The sequence below is a fragment of the Sceloporus undulatus genome, chromosome 6, assembly GCF_019175285.1.
Source record: "Sceloporus undulatus isolate JIND9_A2432 ecotype Alabama chromosome 6, SceUnd_v1.1, whole genome shotgun sequence".
Lineage (NCBI taxonomy): Eukaryota > Metazoa > Chordata > Lepidosauria > Squamata > Phrynosomatidae > Sceloporus > Sceloporus undulatus.
The window spans coordinates 108,560,485-108,571,315 of record NC_056527.1 but is presented as its reverse complement, the minus strand read 5'-3'; the positions used below and the strand labels follow the sequence as shown (position 1 = coordinate 108,571,315).

The following is a 10,831-nucleotide window of genomic DNA, read 5'->3' as shown; positions in this document are numbered from 1 at the left end:
TAAGAGGTGATATGATAGCCCTGTATATGTATTTGAAGGGGTATCACACTGAAGATGGAGCAAGCTTGTTTTCTGGTGCTCTAGAGAATAAGACCTGGAGCAACGGATGCAAACTACCAGAAAAGAGAGTCCACCTCAACATTAGGAGGAACCTCCTGACACCAAGAGCTGTTTGCCAGTGGAACACACTGCCTTGGAGAGTGATGGAGTCTCCTTCTTTGGAGGTTTTTAAAGAGACGCTGGATGGCCATCTCTCAAGGTTGCTTTGTGTATTCCTGCATGGCAGGGGGTTGGACTGGATGTCCCTTGAGGTCTCTTCCAACTTGATGATTCTACAATTCTATAAACAGGTTTTTTAAAAAAAATCACAAGAAAAAGAATACACAGCATAAATTTAATTCAGCTACCATGGAGCATGATTAAATTAGGGGAGAGGGGATTATTACAGCCAAGACAGTTCAAGTTTTCAGGTTGTTCAGGTTTTTGTTTTTTTTCCAGGGACAAGGGAAGAATATATATACACGCACAGACACACACGTGCTCAGAACTTGAACGATTATATAAAAACCGTTGTAATCATAAATAAAGGAAATGGACCAAGCCAAAAAAATAAAAATTATGAAACACCCACCAGCTAATTTAAACAAAACACAACACTAAGGAAACAAAATGCAAACAAATTAAAACACCAAGTGTGTTTAAAACAAACAAACTACGGGGAGGATAGAGGTAGATTTTTGAAGGGGCATGAAAAAAAAAAGTGAAGGAATACATTTAATAACAAGAGTTATTGGGAAGAAAGGGGTGGGGAGAATTAATCTGGCTGCAGTGAGGCAAAGCTACTCTAATGGTAGGAAAATTACTTATATAAACACCCCAAGTGGTTTTATATTCAAAAGATAGCAAATTTGAATGGAAAAGTGATAGTAGAGAAAGGACCAGAACTTTAGAGAGAGGAATTACTTTTGGACTACAACTCCCAGAATCCCTCAGCCATCTGGCTAGGAGATTCTGGGAATTGTAGTCCAAAAGAGGCAACTTTTCAAGCATTTTGCCCCCTCTGGCTGCATTCCCCACCCTCATAGTTGTTTTGGGAGCACCCAAGCAATAGTCAAGGAAGGCATTAACTATTCCTCTATATTGGCAGTTCTCAAACACTGGTCCTCTTAAGCATTTTGGACTCTAACTCCCAAAAGCCAAGCCTCTGCAACAAATGGTCAGGGATCCTGGGAGCTGGATTCCTAGACATATGGAATAACAAAGAGAACTACCACTCTCCACACAAATTCAGTCACCCCCTTACCATTGTGCTATTCTTTCTCATTTTTATTGGTGCTTCCCTATATGTAATGTATACCTAGGCTCTTATCTGGAAGGCTCTGACATCAATGGGATGTTGAATCTGCTCCAGGTTCTAAACTAAAACTGGGCTATCTAAAGTGCTGAACCCTATCCATAAAATGGGTTCATCTCCTTTGAAGTTCAATTTACAGCCCATTGATACCAGCCTCTCATGAGTGCAAGAACTGGCAAAACGTTAAGTGTGCAGCTTTTTCAGTGTGGAAAGCCACTGAGACTATACAGTTCATGATGCCTTCTCCCCTCAGCCACTAGTTTTTCAGGTGATCTAGAGCAAGGACTGGGAAACTTTTGTCTCTCCTGATGTTTTGGACTGCAACTCCCACGATCTCACACCCTTGGCCATGTTGCATGAAGCTTCAGGTAAATGCAGACCAGAACATCTGGAGCAATAAGGCTCATGTGGGAATTGGTCTTAGAGGACCACAATGACCCCATGGGGAGCTCTGAGGGTCACATTGCATATACATACCCAGAAAGTTTGAAAAAAAATTCGTCCCTTAAATACCCCTTTTGGTATTTAGTGGAAGTGGCAGGCAATTTAATCATGTTTTTGGTTCTCTCTGGGCCATTTTAAGGCCAGGGGAGACCTTTTGCCCCCTAAGAGGAACTGGCCCAGGGTCCAAAAATGTAAATTTCTTCTTATTATTTTTAAAATGGGGATTCATTAGGCCTCGTGTGGCCGATGGACCATACCTTCCCCACCCAATCTAAGAAAACTAAACTAAAATAAGATACCACCTATTTGGAGGGCATTATTTTCTGGAGAGGAGGCACACAGCCAGGTAAGGAAAAAGAGCTATTCACCAATTGTAAGGCTTTGGGAACTGACAGACAGGGCCAGGGGAAGTGGAGGAGATTGCAACATTTGGAGAAAAAAGTGTTGGAAATATATTCATGAAAGGAATTATGTTCACTCCCATATCACTACCCCTTTGAAAGTGGCAAGATGCAGCCCACACACAGGATTATGAGGAAAGGTTAACTTGGGAAGGTGAGAGAAAATACAAGTGTGTCAGGGAACAGTGCAGATTTGGGCAGGCAGGGAGGTTGCACAAGGAGTATACCTACAACCTAAAGGGTTTTTCCAGTGCAGAACAGTAACGGTGGAAGGAAAAAAGACACCAATCAATTCCAAAAGAATCCCTTCCCAACCATCCCACCACAAATAATATTAATAATAATCATTAAAAAAAACACAATCATCCCCCCACGCATCCCCAAATGTCTGTCCATGAGTCAAAATATTCAAGAGTGCAGGATTAAGAACAGTGGCTCTCTTTGTCTTCTTTCTTGTATCTTTCTTTCGGTCTCCCAACAGGAAGGTTGTCTGCCTTCTTCATTTTTATTTTTTGTCTCCTTTTCTTTTTTTCTCCACCTGTCAAAAACGGCCACCTTCATCTCTCTTCTTTTTTGGAGACTTTGGAAGAATGCCACGCTGTGGAGCTGTCAAAAAGAAAGCAAAACAACAACAACAACAACAACAACAACAACAGAATTTGAATGTTTCCTCAGAAAGAGATGGAAACCCTCTTATAAAGATGGCAGACATTCTTAGGGCACAGGCCACTTCAGCTAAGCCACTAAGAGGCAGCTTCTCATACCTACCGGATAAAGGTTTTGAAGGCAGCCGACTGAGGATTGATACAGAGTGGGACCCGTTTCCCTCGCTGCTGGTCCAAGATAAACCTGTGCACGAGTTCTGAAAAATAAGCAATCGTATGAATTCCTCTGTCTCTATTCTTTTCACCCAGTTAGTCTCTCATTCATATTCCGTCCACTTCCATTTTGTATACACTCTCCTGTCCTTGGCCAGGTCTGCACTGGCCGGAATACTCTGGGAGCAGCCCAGAGTATTCTGGCCCTGGAGCTTCTCTGACATCCCCCCATTACCTGGGGGCCTCTGTTGTGATGCCAGGCAGATATCTGCACGTGTCCCACTGTGCCACCTGGCACAGACATTGTCACATAGAGTCATTCACTCTGAGGTCAGTACGGGGTGTGCAGTATTAATCACATGGCTGGGTATCAAATCAAACAATTCAACATGGCAGTGGCTACATGGTAAACACCCAGCCTCACAACAGTGGGCTTCAGATCTCCCAAAAAGATCTGGAACAAATAGTGAGTTTCTTTAAAGTGTTTTAAGGGTGTTATACTGCAGGTTCAGTGCTGAGCTTGCTGCACATTATATGAACTGTTTGCAAACATGGAGATTTGGTGCCAGCATCATTTTGGACTCCTTGCCGAAAGGACAGGGGGAAGATTTTTTATTTGGCCCATGACAACAACTCCCCCAGATCCTTCCTTCTAGCATCCAAAATAAGCTTTTATTTCTGTTTTATTTAATTACTATTAGTTTTGCTTCTAAATAAGCTATGTGGGATCATGCAAACTCTACATGCCATGGCAGATTTTATGCCTTCTCATTCTGCCCACCAGCTTCCCTTTTCTCCCCTCCATGCCTGCTAGACTTTCACAAATTTGTACACGACCTACATACAAAGAGCTGCCTTTGAAGACCTCTCAGGAGCTTCTGTTACTTCAGAACATAACTAGTTAGCTAATAAGAAACACAAGTTACTGCTTTTTACGACTGTGCAGCTGACGCCCAATGTTTCCATATTCACTTCAAAGAATATGTGATGGTTTTTTAAACAGAATAGGGCCTAGGTATCTGAAAGCCCATCTTGCCCATATGAGCCTGTTGGAGCTCCAATATCTTCAAGAGAGGTCCTTCTTTCTGTCCCACTACTTTCTTAGGCTTGTCTGGAAGGAACAAGGGAGAAACTGCCTCCTTAGGGTGCTAAAGGGTCCACTCCTTATTATCCTTCTACTGGCAAGTCAAAATTCCTATTCAATCAAGCTTTTAAAAGCTGACTGTGACAGGCTTCCAATGGTGTCTTGTCTTAATAATAATAATAATAATAATAATAATAATAATAATAATAAATTAATTATTTTAATAGGGTTTTAAAATTAATTTTAAATGGTTTTAACACTACAGATTATTTTTTAAAATAACTTTTAAATTCATATGTTTTGACTGGTGCATTTGTAGTTTTTAATCTGTACTATTTTAAATATCTTGTAAAGCTCCTTGAGTCCCAGGATTGGGAAATAGGCAGGATGCAAATGAATAAAACAACAACCTTTATCTGTTTGCACAGATATTGTTGACAGGCATCCTTCCTTGTAAAGTGAGATGGATAGTGAGAGGGTGTTTTCAGCTGGGACACCTGGAGTAAAAAAGCTGGTTGCTTCCTTCCTTATCCCTGGCTCCACTTCCTCTTTTGTTCACCTTTTTACACTTTTTAAGACTTTTTTCAGGGTAGCCACCTGTCCTCTTTAACTATATACCACAGTTGGCAACATGTTCTAGAGATGTAAAGAATATTCACAACACTGTTATACTCACTTCAACACACCTTGATGAAAAACCCTGCAAGCATCTATGTATTTTGGGAATTTCTTTGTGAAAAATTTGCACAAAAAAACTCTTTTGCAGAAAACCCAACTTTTATCTCCAGAAAACAGTGTTATGAATACAGTTTACTATTAATACTGTCTTCTGTGGAGAAATCTGTGTGTGTGTGTGTGTGTGTGTGTGCTTTCCTTGCTTCTGAACAAACAAATTTTTCACAAAAATATCCAAAAGCAAAAAAAATCAAGCAATTTCTCATCTCACCCAATAAGGAGAATTTTTTTAAATTTTTCATTTTTGTACAAGAGACCAAAATAAGTGATTTTCACCTGACATTCTTGTGTCCATCCTCCCCACATTTATATTGAAGTCCCACAGAGTTGGATCCATAGTGAGACACACTGAAGAGTAAACCTACTGAATGGAACTTAAGCCACATGGATTTCAACGGGTCAGTTCTAATTATGACTAAAACTGGATCTAATTAAGAATGAGGATTCCTATGGAATCCTGGGATTTGTAGTTTGTTGAGGCACCAGAGTTCTCTGACAGAGAAGGTCAAGTATCTCACAAAATTACAAACCCCAGAATTCCATAGCATTGAGCCATGACAGTTAAAGCAGTGTCAAATTTCATTAATTCTGTAGTATAGATGCAGCCTAACTGTCTCTAATGGTGCCGACTTTCATGTAAATGTATTTAGAACTGTAGCATTTGTTGAGTAACCAGTATATACTGGTGATGGCTGCTGCTGTGTGTCTTAAGTTCATTTCTGGCTTATGGCAACCCCAAGGCAAGCCTATCAGTCCCAGCAAGAATGGGCACTGGTTGGAGATTTTAGGAGTTGCTTTTGCCAGAAAGATACTGAATTATTAAATAAAAAGCTAGATTCAGGAGTTGACATTAATTGAGTGCTTAGAGGCCAGGGCTGGTTAAGAGAAAGCTAGCTACCTTTGACCTGCCAGACAGAGGTGAGGTTCTTCTCATAAGACCCATCAAACATGGGGTCAGCTCGGGGCTCAAAGTCACTGGTGTAGACTCGACCCGAGGAGACTGTAAAGCAGCAGGTGCACATACAGGTGTGGTATCGCAGCCGCCCCTCATCCAGGTAGGGGTGAGAGAGAGCGTCCTTGGCGGAAATTCTCTTGGCCTACAGAAGAGAGAGGGAAACTCAGTATCACAAAGATTCTCTGCATCAATGGCTAATTAATACTGAATCAGGTAGCAAAGTTGCTACCCAACTAAAAGAATCTTGGGCAATGGATTTTTCTCTACGGTCTTATGCAAATTTATTTGGGCAAGCCTTGCTAAACTCAGTACGTTTAAATGTTCATCTTTAGGCAGCCAGTGTGGCTGGAGCAGTATCTCAAGAGACAAGTGTTTGAATTCCTGCTCAGCCATGGAAACCCACTTGAGCACCCTTGGGCAAGTAAGACTCTCCCAGCCTCAGCCAAAGGCAAGTGCAAACCCCTTCTGGACAAATATTGCCCCCCCCCCCAAAATGAAAAGGTTGTTTTAACAGCATCAATGGGTCTCAACAATAAATAAAATAAATAAGCCAATAGTTTTATTAGCCTTCACTTAAAAAAAATAAATCATCTATAGGGCTAGTCATCCATGTATATATGCTGGCTGGAGAGGAAGCATTCTCTTCCACAGGTAGTGAGGAAATGCCAAGTACTAGCTTCTTAATTTGCTACCTTAAAAATATTGTCTGTGTTAGTCTATAAAAGTGGCCATTCTGCCTGGGAGCTGTAGTCCAAAACAAGTCCAGCTCTGCCTTTTACCAAATATGCTGTTGGAGGAGGTACAGAGGTGAGAGGTGGATTTCCTTCCTCTGCAACTAGTACAGCAACCAAACAGAATGGCAGAGGAAGATTGAGAAATTCATAATTCCTTTGCCAGTCCTGTGGAATTCTGAGTATTTCTCTGAATAAGATTCTTGGCCATTCATCATAACCAGGCAAGTTTTTAAATACAATGTTCAAGATTCTACGTAATGTTCTATGTTTCATAATTTTATGAAGCTATAGCAAAGTTGAGGAAATGCAAGAAAACCATTAGTAAATTGCAAAGATGCACACTCAAATGTGGGCAAGAGGGTTCTGATGCATATCAAGTGATTCTGATGCACATCAGACACTTCTGAAGTATGTTGGACACTTTTGATGTGCATCAAGTATTAGTGATGTATATCAGTCACTCCTGTGGCACTTTGGCACTTCCTAGCCAGTGTCTGAATGCACACTGGGAGTGCCTCAATGCATAAGGATGCCCAGTCTAACAACCTAGAGAGCTCTTCATTGACATCACTACTCACCAGGTTGAAAACCAGCATAAACCCTCTGGCAAGGGCTATTAAATGCAAAATAATCCTTGTGCCATGGGCAATAGTTGAAACCATATTATGGCCAAACTACCCTGTATAAACCTAGTCCCATCCAATCTCAGAAGCTAAGCCAGGTCAGGCCTGTTTTGTACTAAGAAAACCAACAGCTTATCGTTACTGAAAAAGCAAATGGATTAAATTTCCAAAACTTATGTCTGCTTCCCATAACTTCCAAAGCAAAGCTGCATGAGAACATCAGTTGTGCACCTTCAGACTGCAAATTAGCAGAAAATTCACAGCTCCATCCTTGGGACCCCTTGTTCTTCAGTGGACATAGAGGAGCAGCTGGTCAGTTTGTAATGAATTATGGATATTTTAACATATTACTTTTACCATCCATTACTTCAAGTTGCTCAGGAAGACAGCAGTAGGGGTGGACTGGGTTCAACAATGTTTATCAGCATCATTAACTGTTGCCCATGGCACAAGGGTTATTTTGCATTTAGTAGCCCTTGCCAGAGAGTTTATGCTTTACCTTGGCAGTTGAAGGACACAGAGGTAACTGCAAACAGAACCTGTGTGCGTGTGTGTACAAATCTTCCTGTTAGTACTGCTCTCCTAATTATTAGGATGGGAAACTGGTCACACACATCGCTCATCTCTCCAATAGTGTGCTGGTTTTTCTATTTGTTATCTTCATTGTGCTGTAAGTTGGCTTTTTACTGTTTATGGTTTTAATTGGTTTTTTTTTGACAGTTTAATCATTTTTTAACTTCTGTATTTTGTGAATTTTTAACTAAGCTTTTTAAAAAATCTGTTGTAAGTTGCCTCAAGTCCTTAACTGGGGAAAAGGCAGGATATAAATAAATATCATTATCATCATCATCCAGCCACAGGGATCCATAGTGTTTTCCCTGGGAGGATCCACATAGAATTGGCTGTTTAGAGGCCTGTTTTTACGCCCTTCTCTGGGGAGATGGCAGAAAACCATCAACTAAGGGGTTGTGGTGCTTCCTTTGCTGTAGATCTGCTGCTGCATTGATACACATCCATAAAGCTTCTCTCAGAGCAGTAGTGTGTGTGTGTGTGTGTGTGTGTGTTTGGTATCGAACAAAATCTTGGGGTGGCCTGAAACTGCAGCCAGTTCCAATGGCATGGCCATTTGTCTCTACTCAAACTGTGTTTTATCCTCCCAACCTGTGTTTTATCTTCCCAGCGCCTAGAAAACTCTTCATTAGCATGACATCACCCACTTACCGGATCAAAAACCAGCATCCGGCAGAGCAAATGGATGGCCTCATGGGTGGCTTCTCCTGAGAGCATGTAAAGGACAGACAGTGACGGCTGGAAGAAAATTGAAAACCAGTAAGGAGGCTGCCACCATTCCCACTGGCCACCCCTCAGAGTCCCAACTCTACTCACTGGCTTGTGATTGCCACGCAGTATGTGGGCCCGGGCACCTTCACAGGCTGAATGCAAGGCGGCAGCAGGAGGTGTCCCCAGGAGGTCTGTGATCAGGTCCAGCTGCCATCCAGAGTCCAAAGTGAAGCAAGTCAAGTGGGTGGATGGAAGGAGGAAGAGAAGCAAAAACATGTTACTGTTCGCTTCAGCCTTTCCCAGCTGATGCCCTCCAGATGTGGTGCAATTGTTCTAATTGGGAATAATGGGGAGAACTGCTCAACACATTTAGAGGGCCCCAGGTTAGGAAGGGGCTGGTTAGTTTTAACTTCTTCCCAATCCACCTGATAACAAAATGGCTTTGACTCAGCCCCTTTTCAATTTACCCCAGCTCTGCTATAGTGTGCAGCCTGTAAGCTTGGTGTGGTCACCAGGATCCCCACAATTTTGTCATTTTTCTTAAATATGCAAAAAATGCTTTAAAAAAAATAGCCGCTAGGGAAAGTGGGTAGCAATTCTGCAACATTTGGGGGTCTTCCTGGGTTTGTTAGATAAGTCAAAATCACAGTTAATTTGGAGACATAGGGGTGATATTTGGGGACAAAGGCTTTTGGTTCAGGGGTGCAGCCCTCCAAGTTTGCTTGAGGAACCTATTCAGCCCCCTAACCCCCAACAGCTGCCCATGCTTGAGATGCTGTCTCCAAATGAGAATGGTTTCTTTCTTGGATGGTATCTGAGAATTTGTAACTTGATGTTAAGCTGTCCCTCCTTCAACCTACACACTTTCTCAGCTTTCCCCAAAGGGATAAGCGAGAATTTACTTATAGTGGAACAGTGGTGGGAATTACAGCCTCTACAGTTCAGATAGAAGAACACCATCATCATTTCAGTTTTATTTGCCACCCACATATTTGGGCCTTGCAGTAGCCATATCACATGTATGTGAAAACTGTTTCTATTTGACAACATCAAATGGTGAATTACAACATAGCCTACTTTTTTCTTGAGGAATAATTTAAATTTTGCAAACATTTGATGTTCAGCATCACTAATCCTCTATAACAACTTTTACTTGGTGGACATCAGCAATTTTTGGCACAAAATGTCCCCAGAAGCTATAATGTGGTGCCATTGTTTTGCCACCTGGCGTTCATTAAGGAAAATTAGAATTTTTAGTTTTTATTTGTAATGCCAACTAGTGAACATTTAGTAGCATTGCAAGCAATAATAATAGCGAAATAGCTTTCTTGTTGCCTCACCCTCCATCTAGTTCTCCCACTACAGATGGGTTCTCCCATTATAGATACCTGCTGTATAGGGCTCTGAGCCTGGAAGAGGATACGCCTGCCAAGGAGTTCAGCAAAGATGCAGCCCACAGACCAAATATCAATCGGACGCCCATAGTGCCTGGTCCCCATCAGGATTTCAGGGGCCCGGTAATATTGAGTTACCACTTCTTGAGTCATGTGCTGGGACTCATCAGGTTCCTCTACCCGGGCTAGACCAAAGTCACAAATCTGGAGGGGGAAAAACAAGAAGCGTGTCAAACACTAGTGATATCTCAAGAGTAAAGGTGATTAAGAGATTTGACACCGAAATCTTATCTACTCTGCATTGGCTTCTGCTGAAACAAACAGGTCTCCCTGAAACCAATGCTACCCCAAATTCATTTCTATAATGGGAGATGGTGGATTACAGACTCCTACCCGTGACCTTTGACCTGGAAGGATTTTCCTCCTGATCCTAATTATTGGGGATATGTTTGTTGATCATTAAAATTACAATTCTAGGTGTGCCAAACTGTGCCTCTTCTTCATTGCTTCATTTATGTTCCACATCTAAGCTAAAGATGAGCCCTGGGTTCAGGTTCTGATCTGCTCTAGTTGATCTGTTTAATTCTGCATCAAAATGAAGTCTTCCCCACCTAACCTACGTAGTATGGAAAGGCTGCTTCCTGCTTGCGGGTGTGGGCATGCATAATATTACTTAATTTGGATAGCTTTAACCCTCCAGCATTATTTGCTACAGTATTTATATAGTACACAGTTTTTTATAACCTTTATTGCTCTGGTCTTCATGACAACCGTACAATGCAGGTTTATGATATTTTCATTTTGGGAGTGGGGAGAATGATAGCAACTGAGACAAATATTAGTGACTCATCAGGGGCCAGACAGATTGTGAACCAGATTCCTACAAATCTCTTTTACTGATTATCAGCCACATCCAGCAGAAAAAAAAAAAGAGCAAAGAAGAAGAACATGTTGAACCACCACATCCTGGTAGCAACTCAAGAAGTGAGATACTATGTGCCTTTTCCA

At 41.6% G+C, this 10,831-nt stretch overlaps 1 protein-coding gene across 1 annotated transcript in view; it reads right to left on the bottom strand.

Annotated features, from left to right (window-relative positions):
• Positions 1-380: 380 nt before the first annotated feature.
• The window catches only part of LOC121932732 (serine/threonine-protein kinase NLK2-like), a 20,182-nt gene continuing 9,731 nt past the window's right edge, over positions 381-10,831 (bottom strand). The window contains exons 6-11 of the mRNA XM_042471662.1: positions 9,818-10,027; positions 8,535-8,636; positions 8,370-8,456; positions 5,735-5,933; positions 2,968-3,061; positions 381-2,805 (exon numbers count right to left, since the gene is read on the bottom strand). Coding sequence (XP_042327596.1) covers positions 2,757-2,805; positions 2,968-3,061; positions 5,735-5,933; positions 8,370-8,456; positions 8,535-8,636; positions 9,818-10,027 — 741 coding nt within the window. The 3' untranslated portion in view covers positions 381-2,756. The remainder of the gene's footprint in view (positions 2,806-2,967; positions 3,062-5,734; positions 5,934-8,369; positions 8,457-8,534; positions 8,637-9,817; positions 10,028-10,831) is intronic.